Source organism: Lissotriton vulgaris, unplaced genomic scaffold (assembly GCF_964263255.1).
Source record: "Lissotriton vulgaris unplaced genomic scaffold, aLisVul1.2 SCAFFOLD_1149, whole genome shotgun sequence".
Classification (NCBI taxonomy): domain Eukaryota; kingdom Metazoa; phylum Chordata; class Amphibia; order Caudata; family Salamandridae; genus Lissotriton; species Lissotriton vulgaris.
The window spans coordinates 698,736-715,539 of NW_028254034.1; the positions used below are offsets into that span (position 1 = coordinate 698,736).

Genomic DNA, 16,804 nt, shown 5'->3' on the forward strand with positions numbered 1-16,804 from the left:
AGGAAATTCAACTCCCCGTGTAGACAGGGGGAGAGGTAGAGGACAGCAAAGAAATTACAGTGACACTGAGCAGACAAATTATTTTGACAATAATAGGAGCAATGCGTATTTCACTCAAGATTATACACAATATGATGACAACGAGGACTGGACACAATAGGGATGCCCAGGAGAGGACAGGGAGCGAGTGCAGATACCAGTGGATTCTTCAGGCCCATATGTAAAAATGGTAGTTGAAGGTGAAGAGAGAAAGTTTCTCCTAGATACTGGTGCCACTAATACATCAATTTCCCACCGCTTGCTCCCCCATGTTCCTCTCTCGGGAAGATTAGATAAGTCGGTGGGATTTTCAAATGCTGTTGTCACAAGCCCCATTTCGCGACCATTGGATTTCACAATTGGTCCTATAACAGGGAGTATGCCATTTGTACTAACAGAGAAATGTTCACTAAATTTGCTTGGTTTAAAGGCTTTGAAAATGATGCATGCTACTATATACTGTACACCAGATGGTGTCTATCTGACTTGTAAGAAACAAGACGTGTCCAGACAATACATGGTTTCAGACAAACATGACATACCACCCGAACTGCAGGATATTGATCCAAAATTATGGGCACATGGACCAAACGATGTAGGCGAAATGGATATTGAGCCAGTACATATTACAGTAAAGCCAAATGTCAGATTACCTCGCATTCCCCAATACAAAATATCGAAAGAAGGTGAGGAGAGTATTAGATTAGTTATATCAGACTTATTGCAACGTAAAATAATACAAGAAGTTACAAGCAGTCCATGTAACAGTCCCATTTTACCTGTGGTTAAACGTGATGATGGAACGGGACAGGTCAAATATAGGATGATTGTTGATTTGAGAGCCATAAACAAAATAGTGGAACCACAATACCCAGTTGTACCTGACATTACAGCAATGTTTTCATCTGTACCACCTTCAGCCCAGTGGTTTACTGTCATAGACCTGAAGAACGCTTTCTTCAGTATCCCCTGACACCCAGACAGCCAGTATTTGTTCAGTTTTAGTTTCCAAGGGCGATCATATAAATTCTGTCGTGTTCCCCAGGGGTATACTGAAAGCCCTAGCATCTATAGCCAGGCATTAAAGAGACAATTAGATGACTGTGCTTTGCCACCAGGTACAGTATTACTGCAATATGTAGACGACTTACTGATCACAGCTGAGACAGAGGACATTTGTAAGCAGGCTACGCATGATGTTCTAACATTTCTTGCTCTGCATGGACACAAGGTTTCGCCAGCTAAGTTACAATACTGTCGACAGGAGGTAACTTACTTAGGTCATCTCCTGTCGAAAGGTGGGAGGAGATTATCATCTGAAAGAATACAAACAGTGCAGAACATTCCCAGACCTAGAACTCAAAAAGATGTGCGTGCATTTCTTGGAATGGTCTCCTTTTGTAGACAATGGGTACCAAATTTTTCTTACCTGGCCAAACCATTACTGTCCTTAACTCACAAAGATGTGGAAGATCCTGTTCCTTGGGATGAAGAACACCAAGATAGCTTTGTGGCTTTGAAAACTGCTTTATGCAATGCACCTGCTTTGGGCACACCAGATTACACTAAGAACTTTGCACTGTTCGTACATGAGAGAGAAGGATGCGCAATGGCTGTACTAACCCAGAAAAATGGAGAGAAGAATAGACCATGTGCCTATTTTTCCTCAACATTGGATCCGGTAGCAAGGGGCCTACCGAACTGCCTCAAAAATATTGCTGCAGCGGCTGCTGCAGTAAGACAGGCAGACTCTATTGTACTTGGACATCCAGTTATGGTTTATGTACCTCATTCAGTAGACATACTGCTGAATAAAACCAAAACTCAGCACTTAACTAATGCTAGGTTGACTCAGTATGAGCTAATACTGATGGCCACTAATGTGACCTTGCAGAGGTGTAACACCATAAACCCAGCTACTCTGATGCCTCTCCCTTCGGAGCAGGATGAAGTACAACATGATTGCGTGATTGTCACTGAAACTGAAACGAAAGGTCGAGTAGATCTGGCGGACACACCTATGCAAGAGGTCGATGGAACACTATTTGTGGATGGCTCTTGTCTAAAGAGACCGGATGGAACTACCTCTGCAGCCTATGCAATCACAACCAATAAAACAGTTGTAGAAACATGTAAAATAGAACAGATGTCTGCTCAGGCAGCCGAGTTGATTGCCCTAACTAGAGCATGTGAGCTTTCAGAAAACTTAGCTGTAAACATTTACACCGATAGTCAGTATGCATGGGGGGTGGCACATAACTTCGGCCGATTATGGGCCGAAAGGGGGTACATCACATCTGGAGGTGCGAAAATACAGCACGGCACCTTGATCACAAGACTACTAAATGCCCTTGCATTACCAACTAAGTTGGCCATCATGAAGTGTAGCGCACACAAGAAAATCACAGACCATGTAGGTCAGGGAAACGCTTTTGCCGATGAAACAGCAAAACACACTGCGTTGAATGAGTACACTTTAACATATGTAGTGTCAAAAACTGATGAGGAAGAGACAAACATTGATCCCTACAAAGAGATAAAGGACATTCAAGAATTTGCAAGTGAAGAGGAGAGGAAGCAGTGGGTTAAGGAAGGATATTACTTTGACACGCACTTTGGGGCTTGGATGCACACACTGGGACACTTGAAAAAGTGGGTCCTGCCCGACAGTTTTCTCCTACCCATGCTTCACATGGTTCACGGTCCCGCACACTTGGGGGCTGATGGAATGACAAATACCATTGAAAAGATATGGGTCAACAAAAACATTAGGAAGACAGCTGTAAAATTATCCAAGAACTGTATGACCTGTGCTCTCCACAATGTGGGAAAGGGAATACAAGTACCACCTGGTCATTTCAGATTACCAGAATACCCCTTTGAATGCCTACAGATGGATTACATAGAAATGCCCCCTGCCAATGGCAAAAGATACGTTTTGGTCGTTATATGTAGTTTCAGTAACTGGGTGGAGGCATTCGCTTTAAAAGACAACACCGCATTGAGCACAGCTAAAATGTTGTTGAAAGAGTACTTCACCCGCTATGGCTTGGCCAGAAGTCTCTGGAGTGACAACGGGGTACATTTTACGAATAAAATAATGGACCTAGTCTGCCAAGGGTTGGGAATAAAGCAAAGTTTTCATTCAGTTTATCACCCAAAAGCAGCAGGGCTTGTGGAACGCTGTAACGCTACATTGAAAAATAAATTGCAAAAAATATGTGCATCAAGCACTCTCAGTTGGGTAGATGCTTTGCCCTTAGCCCTGTTCTCCATGAGGACAACTGTTACATCCAAAAACAGACTCTCCCCATATGAGCTTGTTATGGGGAAACCAGCAAATGTATATGGGTTTGCCTCTCCACCAAAGTTGCAAGAATTGACGCATTCTGCTTTGTTGGATTATTGTAAAGAACTAACTTCTGCCCTGTCTGCCATTCGCCAACAGGTCAGAGACACATGGTCCCCGCCTCTGGAAGGAGAAGTACACAACATCAGACCCGGGGACTGGGTCCTGACCAAGAACTTTGTGAGGAAGAACAGCCTGCAGCCCAGGTGGAAAGGGCCAGCGCAGGTTCTATTAGTCACACAGACGGCGGTTCGATGTGACGGACATAAAAACTGGATTCATCTATCAAATGTGAAGAGAGCACCACCGTTCTGGCCAGCACTGCCCCCGGAAGAGGACCGTTCTGACCGAAGGACTGGTGACTGCATTCCTGCACGCATTGATGATCAACAAGCTGCATCAGGATACAATCTACGCCCAAGGAAGATGAAGAGTGCTTAGGACGGAGCAAGCACCAACTGCCACGCACCGAATAGTGCCAACTTTAAAGGACTAACTTGTGCAGTGAGGTTAGTAAAATAAGGACACTGCCAACTCTGAGCTGAAAAGTGAATAAAGAAATACCTCCGAAGCCCAGCGACCCATTGGAGGAGAGGGTGTGAGGTCAAATTTGCCAAACGCAAGGTCTGTAACAGTGAGGCCTATAACGAACACTGTTGAACTGCCGCACTTGTGAGCTTATATAAATCAAAATTCTGAGAGCGAATGGTATTTCCGTTTGGAAGAACAACTAGACATCTTCCTTTACTAGAAATGGAGGATACATATTCCACTCCTAATGTGAACAAAAAGGGGCGTTGGTACTCCAAACTATGCATATTCTGTATGTTATTTTGCATAATGTCTTTGGTCATTGGATTATTATATCTCCTAGAGCTCTACCATCCTATTGCAAAAACAGCCCCGCTCCCATCAGAGCTTCCCTCTGACCTTGTCCCCTCAGTTACAGTACCACCAGAGGATATGGACCACAGAGAGGAGATGCGTCATAACTCTTTCCTTACCTTACTTCATCAGACCCATCAAGTAATTGATAAAAATAATTGTTGGATCTGTATGCAATTCCCAGCCTATGTAGACGAAGGTATACCCCTTCTCCAAGTACCCCTGCCATTTGAAGCATCCTGTTATGCATTACACATTGCAATACTGAAAGTTGAGCTAATAAGGGTCTTCAGCAACTTAGTAACTTCCCGTTCTACCACTAGAACACCAACTGCCTCCTTGTACACCCATTATGACAAAGACATTCTCCAGTCAGGGAATTGCTCTGAAGTTATTTTACAAAATGCAACGTTCCCATTTTCTAACATATTCACCCCACTGTTTTTGGTAAAAAATGATAGCACACCTCCGCTCCATAGGGACACCAGAGAAATACCCTTTTTGAAAATGAGACAGCGTAGTGTGCTTGGGAGTATATGTATTAGGAGCAACGGTACCACCAACATGGGGAATAGTACCAATTGCAATATGACATTTGAAGTGTCTTCCCAGGAAATAACTGTTCCACTCTATATCGGTGATTCAGTTTATTTCATTTGTGGTTCCAGGGCCTATATATGGCTACCAGTGAATTGGGGTGGCTGTTGTCACCTAGGTCTTGTAACACCAGCTATGTCTGTAAAAAGTACTGCAGAAGTGAATAGAGCATCCAGAACTCTGAGGGGTAGGAGGAGTGTTGATCAAGGAGATACAGCGGCTGAGATAGCTGGTGATGTACTAAAGGCCTTTGTTCCTTGGTATGGCCCTGCCATAAATTCCAGAAATATACGCAGGTTGTCCCGTCTATTAGAAGCTACTATAGAAGAGACAGCAGGCATAATTGAGAACATCACAGTTGAGCTTAAGGCTCTCAGGTTAGTTTCTCTTCAAAACAGGATTGTGCTAGACATGATGTTAGCAGAACGGGGTGGAGTCTGTAGAGTGATCGGGTCCTCTTGCTGCACGTATATTCCTGACTCATCAACATCGGTTAGGCAGGCTGTCAAGAGACTATATGATATAGGTGCCCAGGCCCATAGCGATGTTGGCCCCTGGGATCCTGTAGGTTCCTTTTGGAATGCCTTGTCTGCCTGGGGCTGGAAGATAGGGATGTTTCTAGTAGCTATCTTCCTTGTGGTGATTGGGTGCTGTGTTCTAATCAATTGTCTGCCCATGTGCTGCCAGTGTATGGGGCGATTGTTAAAACCACCCCCAATGCCCCCTATAACTGTGACTAATGCTCTTATAATGAGGGATGTTGTAACCCAGCAAATGATGGATATTGATATCTCAGATAATAACCCTCCTGACGATAATTTGGTTGATTACGTCAATGAGCGCAGTGAGGCCCACTATAGTAACACCCGCCATACCTATGAGCATGTACCGTAAGACCACCACAAAATGTTGGACTTTGCGTCCAATGGGCCGATTGTGGAAATACAGTTTTTATAATGGACGAAAGCTCCTCCATTTTGTGTTTCCTAGCCACCATTTTGTATTTTATCAGTCTATTTAGCTTGCCACCTCAGCACATATGATGTGGCCGCTTCATCAGCACAAGGAAATGTTAATACACCAGTCGACCCCAGAGCATATGTTTGCACTTCACTTTATGACGCACAAGTAGAGCAGGGTGTATTGTTTAAAGGTCAATGACTCATTTTCTCAACTTTCCTATCTAAGTAATGCCAAATGTATTACAGCTAACAAAAGACTGCTGATGGTAATGAATCGTTGTTGACACAAAAGATGTAACCTTTGCTCTGTATCCGGATGACTAATCAAGTGGGCGCCTGACTCTGTAACCACAAGCCCGCCCATGTTTATACTTGGCACAAGTTTTGCATAGTTCTGCTTTATTTCTGTGTATCACAAGATTATTGATGACTGATGGGGTTTAGTGAGTAACCTTTATATTTGTGTTCAGCAAGCCAAGCATACATATTTCCAGAGTCACTGGCCCTGACCAGTACGTGGTATTGTTTGGAGATCATTAATCATCCTTGACAGCTGCTGATTTATCATATCCATCCCCACCTACGCTTATGGAGTACAAAAGTATATAAGGCTGTCTATGACTTTGTAAGTTGTCCACTTCCCTCATAGCCACATGGAGCTGTGAGGCGGTGTACCCGCTCGAGCGCAATAAATCTTTTTATGTTTCAGTTACCTCCGACTGCTGGTCTTCCTTTGTAAGCATACCTGGCCGAGGTAGAAGAAATCCACTTTGTCAATAGTAAAAGGTGCGACAAGTGCAATAAAATCATATTGATAATTCATTGTGAGCAAGTACCAAAAGTGTCGACAATTCTTTCCTTCAATAATAAATACAGTAATCAATGATGCATTAGAACTTAATATCAATTCATTGTTCGAACGTGTAATCAGTACCCGTCCCATGTCAATTCATTGTTCGAACGTATAATCAATACCCATCCCGGATCAATTCATTGTCCGAACATATAATCAGTCTTATCCCATATCAATTCATGTGCTAAAAACTGCATACATATCGCATGATATCAAGGCTGAGCAATCGGGCACAACAAGGAGTTGAGAGTTTCATTTGTACCGGCGCCATTTTGGGTGAGGTCAGGAAGGTCCAAGTATAGTCAAAATGTCTCCACCAACTCGTGGTTGCACCGGGACCTCTTTCGGCAGTCCAAAAGTTTTCGTTGAAGGGTAGCAGAGGGGACTGCCGACATGAACCATCAGTCAAAGTGGGGTGGGAGGCAACAATCTCTCCTACCGGGTCATACTGGTGTCCCACCGGAACTGATCAAGTTGGTAGTCTTGCAGGATTTTGGTCATTTCAAGACTGAGGCCGGCGCCAGCATGAGCGCGCCGACGTCCCGCGGCTACGTCGTGGTCGTTCCGTGGGTGATCATGGCAGTCATTCCCCATCGGGGGTCGGGGGCCCCCGTGGCTCTTATAGAATCTTCAAAGTTGAGGAGAAAGTTTCTTGACGCAGGACTCATTTTCTAGTTGAACTCAGAAGCGCCGTTGCACCGCAACAGTGGACGAGACCCCCGCTGGGTGAGCGGAGCATCATTGCCTCGCAATGGTGGACGAGACATTTTGTTGGGTGAGTGGAGCGTTGGGGGTGCTGAGGGGCCCCCATCTGTGGGGGTGGGAGAGGCTCGTTCGAGCCGCCTCTCCCTCCCAGCGCACCCCACGCCGACACCTGGCGTTGATATCCGCGATGTCCGGACCAGGCGATAAGAGGGGGGGGTCGGAGGCAGAGGCAAGACATCCCCCCCCGTGGCCTGCAGGGCGCCGCTTCAGGCCCGAACGGGGAGCTCATATCAAGCACACGTGGGAAGTGGTTCAGCGAGCCCGTCTAGAAGAACACCCTCCGGCCTGGCGGACTGAAACTTCATGGACTCACGCCAGGAATTCAAGGCAGCGAGCACGTCGCCAAGTGTAGGAACACCTTTACAGTATTCAGCAAACGGCTCCTCTCCTGGTGCACCTTACGTGACGACCCTTTTGTTGAGTGAGTGGAGTGTTGGGGGTGCAGCTGAGGGGCCCCCAGGTGGGAGAGGCTCGTTCGTGCCGCCTTTTCCTCCCAGCGCACCCCACGCCGACACCTGGCGTTGATATCCGAGATGTCCGGACCAGGCGATAAGAGGGGGGGGGGTCGGAGGCAGAGGCAAGACATCCCCCCCGTGGCCTGCAGGCTGATGGCGGCTAGTCGGGCCCGCCCTGCACGTGTCGAGGCCTCATCTTCCGGATGGGCGTAACCGTGGCCCTGTTGCACTTCGGGAGTTTCCGGAATGGGGGTAGGTATCTGCTGATTTGTATCTATTTCATGTTACCGTTAATGGGCGTGGCGGGCGGTGGGACAGACATGCTTGGAGCAGTGGGGGGGGTGGCGGAGCCTAGCTACCTCGTGGCTGCCGTAACGTCAAGCTTGGCTTTTTTCACTACTTTCTTGTTTCTTATTTCTAGCGTAGTCAAAAACTCATCAGTGGCCTACTGATTTTGTTTGATTTCTTTCCCTTCCTTTTCAAGTGTGTTTCATGCTAAAGTTTCTGTTTAACAGGATACAGAGATTACTTCGTTTTTTACATATGTCTTCTTTATTAGGGGTACTCTCCGGTTGAGCCAGATGATGTACCTCTAATAAATGGTCCGGGTGGAACTAGTTTCTCAATCAGTGGGGAGTAGATGGGTATGACAGATTACAACGGGGGACAAAGGTCCGCATTACCCACCCTTCACTACTTGCAAAGACTAGACAGAATATTTCTATTCCACGTTATTTACAAACAGAGAATACCTCGAGAGAACTATTCCTTGAACAATAAATGTCCAGCCAATCAATCAATCAGTGGGGAGAAAAACAGGTATGACGGATTACAACGGGGGACAAAAGTCTGCATTGCCTATCCTTCACTATCTGCAAAGGGAGACAGAATATTCCTATTCTTCTGTGTTTGTAGACAGGGAATATCTCAAAGAGCAATAATCAATAAAAAATTAACAACTTTAAGGTAAATACTCACAATATGACTACTCAACGAAGTTAAAAAGTAACGGATATAGGTACTTGAGAGGTTTTCGGTGGCAGATAATCTACAATATACACTTGTACATATGAGTCTGATACAGGGCGGATCTCTGTCTAATCGGGGCGGATCTCTGGCTAATCGGCTGGTAAGAGAGGCTGCTGAGGCTCCGTGCTCGATTGCATGACGAACACACTTTTAACTTCTTTATGACAGAATACTTGTTATTTTTAAATAGCGCCTTGCGCCTGTTATCTGGTACAATTGTTGATTTTAAAAACAAAGGCTACCTGTTCTTCATCGCCGTCCTGGTGAAACGCCCCTGCATCTAAGCTTTCATTGGGTTAACGCTGTACTTAGGCTCCTGGCACCGATCCGCCACGGCTTGTGCCGTTTGCAGCGGCGGTGGCCACACGAGCACAATCTCACTTCCGCCCCCACATACTCACTTCCGCCCTGCTCGCCAATTGGCAGGTTAGCGGTCTAGTGAGTGGAATACTCAGCTGTACTTAACTGCAGCGCTAGCGTCAGTCGGGGCTAATCGGCTGGTAAGAGAGGCTGCTGAGGCTCCGTGCTCGATTGCATGACGAACACACTTTTAACTTCTTTATGACAGAATACTTGTTATTTTTAAATAGCGCCTTGCGCCTGTGATCTGGTACAATTGTTGATTTTAAAAACAAAGGCTACCTGTTCTTCATCGCCGTCCTGGTGAAACGCCCCTGCATCTAAGCTTTCATTGGGTTAACGCTGTACTTAGGCTCCTGGCACCGATCCGCCACGGCTTGTGCCGTTTGCAGCGGCGGTGGCCACACGAGCACAATCTCACTTCCGCCCCCACATACTCACTTCCGCCCTGCTCGCCAATTGGCAGGTTAGCGGTCTAGTGAGTGGAATACTCAGCTGTACTTAACTGCAGCGCTAGCGTCAGTCGGGGCTAATCGGCTGGTAAGAGAGGCTGATGAGGCTCCGTGCTCGATTGCATGACGAACACACTTTTAACTTCTTTATGACAGAATACTTGTTATTTTTAAATAGCGCCTTGCGCCTGTGATCTGGTACAATTGTTGATTTTAAAAACAAAGGCTACCTGTTCTTCATCGCCGTCCTGGTGAAACGCCCCTGCATCTAAGCTTTCATTGGGTTAACGCTGTACTTAGGCTCCTGGCACCGATCCGCCACGGCTTGTGCCGTTTGCAGCGGCGGTGGCCACACGAGCACAATCTCACTTCCGCCCCCACATACTCACTTCCGCCCTGCTCGCCAATTGGCAGGTTAGCGGTCTAGTGAGTGGAATACTCAGCTGTACTTAACTGCAGCGCTAGCGTCAGTCGGGGCTAATCGGCTGGTAAGAGAGGCTGCTGAGGCTCCGTGCTCGATTGCATGACGAACACACTTTTAACTTCTTTATGACAGAATACTTGTTATTTTTAAATAGCGCCTTGCGCCTGTGATCTGGTACAATTGTTGATTTTAAAAACAAAGGCTACCTGTTCTTCATCGCCGTCCTGGTGAAACGCCCCTGCATCTAAGCTTTCATTGGGTTAACGCTGTACTTAGGCTCCTGGCACCGATCCGCCACGGCTTGTGCCGTTTGCAGCGGCGGTGGCCACACGAGCACAATCTCACTTCCGCCCCCACATACTCACTTCCGCCCTGCTCGCCAATTGGCAGGTTAGCGGTCTAGTGAGTGGAATACTCAGCTGTACTTAACTGCAGCGCTAGCGTCAGTCGGGGCTAATCGGCTGGTAAGAGAGGCTGATGAGGCTCCGTGCTCGATTGCATGACGAACACACTTTTAACTTCTTTATGACAGAATACTTGTTATTTTTAAATAGCGCCTTGCGCCTGTGATCTGGTACAATTGTTGATTTTAAAAACAAAGGCTACCTGTTCTTCATCGCCGTCCTGGTGAAACGCCCCTGCATCTAAGCTTTCATTGGGTTAACGCTGTACTTAGGCTCCTGGCACCGATCCGCCACGGCTTGTGCCGTTTGCAGCGGCGGTGGCCACACGAGCACAATCTCACTTCCGCCCCCACATACTCACTTCCGCCCTGCTCGCCAATTGGCAGGTTAGCGGTCTAGTGTGTTTCTTCCCTAAACATATTTCATGTGTCAATGGCGGAAGCGCAGCGGACGAGCGCAGCGGGAGCGCCGACTTCGCGCCGAAGTCGTGCCAAAGTCCTGCCCGTCTGCGCCCGTCCGCGCCAGCACGTGCCCAGGGACCAGTCCCCCTGCCGGCACTCTTACGTCCTATTCTCGCTCCGCCTTACTTGGCCTACGAGGATTACCGTGTCCCTCGGGCTTGGTCTTGACCTGCCAAAAAGTGCCTTTCACCTGCCCACATTGCTCCCTTGCCTTGGACTCCGTCAACTCAAGCATTGACTGCCTATCCTCCACCTTCTGGAATCTCCCCCCCCCGAAGGATACCCTTCTTTCCACTTCGCAGAATGCCTGCCCCCCTATGAGTTTCATCAGTCTTAACTGTCGCTCTCTCTCGAAACACAAGAGAGATATTTTCGACCTTCTGGAGACAGCTAATCCAGCTGCCATGTTTGTTACTGAAACCTGGTTAAATGACAGCTCTGGCCCTGACATCGCCATGGCTCTCCCCAATGATTACACCTTTATGGGGCGAAACCGAGCTCTCAAAGATGGCGGGGGAATCGCCATTATTTTCAAGCGAGAGTTCACCTGCAAATGGGAAGACCTTGACTTTCCAAACTGTGAAGCTGGCCTGTTCAAACTTACTATTTCCCCCCAATTTACTTTAACTGGTACCCTGATCTACCGCCCACCGGGCTCCGCTAGCAGTTGGGCTGCTTCACTTCCTGAATTTATTGCCCCATATTTAGCGCAATCTACCAATTTCACTATCGTTGGTGACTTAAACATTCACTTCAACTCTGCGTCGTGTGCCATTTCTAGACGCCTCCTACAGGATCTTGAAGCGCTAGATCTACACCTCTACAACTCCGACCCTACCCATAAGGCCGGCAATCTTCTAGACCCCATCATTTCTAACCTTACTAGCCTTTCCTATCATTCTTCAACCCCAGTCACCTGGTCGGACCATTACATTGTCAACTTTTCAATCAAAATGACTGTGGCCAATTCCACTAACCCTGCCCTCCCACACAAAGCCAGTAGGAATTGGAAACGTCTAGACGTAGATAAATTAAACTCTCTTCTAGCCAATTCTACACCCACGTTTTCTAGCATGTCTATTAAAGAGCTACCTACGGTCAAATCATGGCTGACAACTGCTTTGGACTCCTGTCTCCCTACTCAAAAAAATAAATCACAAATCCAACATCCACCGGCACCGTGGTTTAATGACTCCCTCCGCCAAGAAAAATCCAAATGTAAAAAACTGGAGCGCATATGGCGTTCCAATTACAATCCTGAGCACAAAGCTAAATATAAGTCTGCCCTCAAAGCCTACCACTCTGCTTGTGACACAGCCAGAGCCAATTTTGCAAACAACACTATTCTCATGGCTCAAAACAGACCCAAGGCCCTGTTTAAAATAGTCAAAGAACTGTCAGGTTCATCCTCTGTACCCAAGGATCCCTGTTTGGACACCGCCCAGTGTAATGCTTTAGCCAACTTCTTTCGCGAGAAAATTGAGAGGATTTATGACATCTTTAATTCAACTCCCACTGCTTACACCTCCTCTGGTCTAGTTGTATGCCAACCCTCCCCTGCTTCCAGCCCCTGCTCCACCCCAACTACTCCCTTACTCCACGCTTGGGATCCTATTTCCCCTTCGCTCCTAAAAAAGTATCTCCAAGACATCACTTCTGGCTCACCCCTAGACCCAATGCCTCCTCAAATTCTGAAATCCCTGGACCCAACTTCACTTCACATTATCTTGGATGTCTTAAATGCTTCATTAGTTGAAGCAATTGTCCCAAACGAATGGAAGCACGCAATGGTGGTCCCATTACTAAAAAAGGCGAACGCAGATCCTAACAACCCCTCCAACTTCCGCCCCATCTCTTTGCTGTCATGTTTCTCTAAAATCTTGGAGAAACATGTTAATTCCCTACTCAATTCCCATGTCGAATCTTCTAATCTCCTCCATGGTTCTCAATCCGGTTTCAGGGCTGGCTTCTCCACGGAAACCACGCTCCTTGGCGTGTCGGAGACCATCAGACGCCAGGTGGACAACGGGGAGACTGTGGCACTCATCTTACTTGATTTGAGTGCCGCATTCGACACCGTCTCCCATTCCATCTTATTGTCCTCCCTCAAAGCTATTGGTGTCGGTGGCTCCGCCCTCGCCTGGATTGCCAACTTTCTTTCAGACCGCACGTTTCAAGTCTTTTCCTCCTCTTCTGTCTCGTCCACTCTCCCTTCCATTCACGGTGTCCCCCAAGGGTCTATTCTTAGCCCTCTCTTCTTTAACCTATATGTGAGACCTCTTGCTTTTCTTGCAGAACAGGCCGGTCTCACAATTTATTCCTATGCTGATGACACTCAAGTCATCTACTCACTCTCTACCAACAAAAATCTTTCTTTCTCCTCTCTTCAAACCGGGCTGAAACAAATATCTGACTGGATGTTGAAACACAAATTAAAATTGAATGGGGACAAAACAGAATTGCTCCTGTTTGGCTCAAACACCTCGCTCTGGGGCCCGCAACATTGGCCACCAGAGATGGGCCCCCTACCTATTCCTACCGGGTCAGCTCGTAATCTTGGGGTCATTCTCGATAACCAACTCTCCTTCAAACAACACGTGGTCAAAGTCTCTGCTACCTGTACCACCATCATCAGGTGGCTGAGGAAAATCACGTGGATGCTGCCGGCTGATACCCTAAGGACCGTAGTCCAGGCACTTGTCATCTCTCGCCTGGACTATGGGAACATCCTACTCTTGGGCGCCAGCAAGGAGGTAACCAGGAAATATCAGGTTGTTCAGAACATGGCAGTCCGCCTTATCTGCCATCTGCCTGCTAGATCCTCGGTCACACAGCATATACGCAAATTGCACTGGCTGCGAATCGAGTCTAGAATTAAGTTTAAAGCTCTTTGCTATATGCACAGGATCATAACTGGAAAAGCCCCGCATTATCTTTCTGCTCTTGTGCACCAATACATTCCCTCTCGCTCACTCAGGTCGTCCACTCAGAACAAGTGTACAATTCCTCGCGTGAACAGAGCCAAAATGGGAGGACGTTCGTTCTCCCTGCTGGCACCTTCCTTATGGAACTCCCTTCCCCAATCTTTGCGCTCTGAATTATGTTTTCTGACATTCCGCAAAGGAATTAAAACTTGGCTCTTCAACACCTAGACTTCTGTTCTGTTGTCCCTCCCCATCCTCTTTACCTTTCAGTTTGCCTTAGCGCCGGGAAACCTCCGGGTAGCTGCGCGCATAACAAATGTAATTATAAATAAATAAATAAATAAACTATGGATAATTAGATATTAGGATGGCATACAAAGCTCCCAACCTTCTTACTTTTTCTCTTAAAGGGTTCCAAATTGGGGACAAATATTAGGCTGTGCTCTAGAGTGATGTCACTGACCATGTCATGAATGATGTAATATGTGACATCATCAGCAGTGGATTGCGGGTGCGCGATATATAGTTATTGCATCTAACTATATATGCGAATTTCTATGGTTTTGTGCGAGTAAATTAAGGTTTTGTAAATGCTAATCCCTAACTATATATGGCCTAAAACCTATGGTTTTTTCAGTGAATATATATATATATATATATATATAGATATATATATATATATATATATATATATATATATATATATATATATATATATATTCTGTCCACAAAAGGTTGCCCTTTTGGAGCCGCCGCTCAGAGAGGGGTTACTGCACACGGCGCCACAGGCAGTCAGCAGTCAGCATGTCACATCCCTTTACAGCAGCCATACGCGTTTCGAGCGGAAAGCTCTTGTTCACTAGCCAAATGATGAGGTGAGCAGATTCGTTGTGAACAGGTGATTTATTCAATTTAGGAGTCCCGCCCATGTGGGCGTTTCCACAGGCATGCTGGTAACTGTAGTCCTGATATGCCTGAAGACTCTATAGTTCATGAAGGCAAGTGCGCTGCACATTTCATCATCTTAATGTTTATCCCGGTTAGGCAAAGGTTGTTGTAGCAAGCTGATCAACTTTCCAATATTGACCTGTGGCTCAGGCCCCCTCCTTTCCTTCGAGTGTTAATGGTACCAACACCCAGGATCTGCTGGAAGCAGCGGGGCAGCTCCGCGACCGGCAAGGCCGCATAAGATTCTGTCCACAAAAGGTTGCCCTGTTGGAGCCGCCGCTCAGAGAGGGGTTACTGCACACGGCGCCACAGGCAGTCAGCATGTCACATCCCTTTACAGCAGCCATACGCGTTTTGAGCGGAAAGCTCTTGTTCACTGGCCAAATGATGAGGTGAGCAGATTCGTTGTGAACAGGTGATTTATTCAATTTAGGAGTCCCGCCCATGTGGGTGTTCCCACAGGCATGCTGGTAACTGTAGTCCTGATATGCCTGAAGACTCCATAGTTCATGAAGGCAAGTGCGCTGCACATTTCATCATCTTAATGTTTATCCCGGTTAGGCAAAGGTTGTTGTAGCAAGCTGATCAACTTTCCAATGTTGACCTGTGGCTCAGGCCCCCTCCTTTCCTTCGAGTGTTAATGGTACCAACACCCAGGATCTGCTGGAAGCAGCGGGGCAGCTCCGCGACCGGCAAGGCCGCATAGGATTCTGTCCACAAAAGGTTGCCCTGTTGGAGCCGCCGCTCAGAGAGGGGTTACTGCACACGGCGCCACAGGCAGTCAGCAGTCAGCATGTCACATCCCTTTACAGCAGCCATACGCGTTTCGAGCGGAAAGCTCTTGTTCACTGGCCAAATGATGAGGTGAGCAGATTCGTTGTGAACAGGTGATTTATTCAGTTTAGGAGTCCCGCCCATGTGGGCGTTCCCACAGGCATGCTGGTAACTGTAGTCCTGATATGCCTGAAGACTCTATAGTTCATGAAGGCAAGTGCGCTGCACATTTCATCATCTTAATGTTTATCCCGGTTAGGCAAAGGTTGTTGTAGCAAGCTGATCAACTTTCCAATATTGACCTGTGGCTCAGGCCCCCTCCTTTCCTTCGAGTGTTAATGGTACCAACACCCGGGATCTGCTGGAAGCAGCGGGGCAGCTCCGCGACCGGCAAGGCCGCATAAGATTCTGTCCACAAAAGGTTGCCCTGTTGGAGCCGCCGCTCAGAGAGGGGTTACTGCACACGGCGCCACAGGCAGTCAGCAGTCAGCATGTCACATCCCTTTACAGCAGCCATACGCGTTTCGAGTGGAAAGCTCTTGTTCACTGGCCAAATGATGAGGTGAGCAGATTCGTTGTGAACAGGTGATTTATTCAATTTAGGAGTCCCGCCCATGTGGGCGTTCCCACAGGCATGCTGGTAACTGTAGTCCTGATATGCCTAAAGACTCTATAGTTCATGAAGGCAAGTGCGCTGCACATTTCATCATCTTAATGTTTATCCCGGCTAGGCAAAGGTTGTTGTAGCAAGCTGATCAACTTTCCAATGTTGACCTGTGGCTCAGGCCCCCTCCTTTCCTTCGAGTGTTAATGGTACCAACACATTTCCTTCCAACCACTGGGATAAGACATTGTGAAGCAACGACAAATCAGAGGTGCCCACTGGGGTTTTAGCACGATCAAAGTTTGGGCAATGGACTGCTGAGACCAAAATGCAACTTTGCCACACCCACATGGGTGGAACTTGTTACTCAATAAATCATGTGCATACAATCAGCCTCTGTTTCTCGTTGTTACAGCCAGTGATCAAGGGCGGGACGACGCCCGAAACGCGTTTGGCATGTAAATGGACGGATGTGCTGCAGGCTGTTGTGGTGCTGCTGGCGGCAAGTGTGTGTTAACC

The 16,804-nt window shown here is 47.2% G+C and overlaps 1 protein-coding gene across 1 annotated transcript; it reads left to right on the forward strand.

Annotated features, from left to right (window-relative positions):
- The first annotated feature begins 4,093 nt into the window (after nucleotides 1-4,093).
- LOC147660679 (uncharacterized) lies at nucleotides 4,094-6,306 on the forward strand. The gene has a single exon (XM_086951541.1). The coding sequence runs from the start codon at nucleotides 4,094-4,096 to the stop codon at nucleotides 5,762-5,764; it is 1,671 nt and encodes a 556-aa protein (XP_086807667.1). The 3' UTR covers nucleotides 5,765-6,306.
- The last annotated feature ends 10,498 nt before the right edge of the window (nucleotides 6,307-16,804 follow it).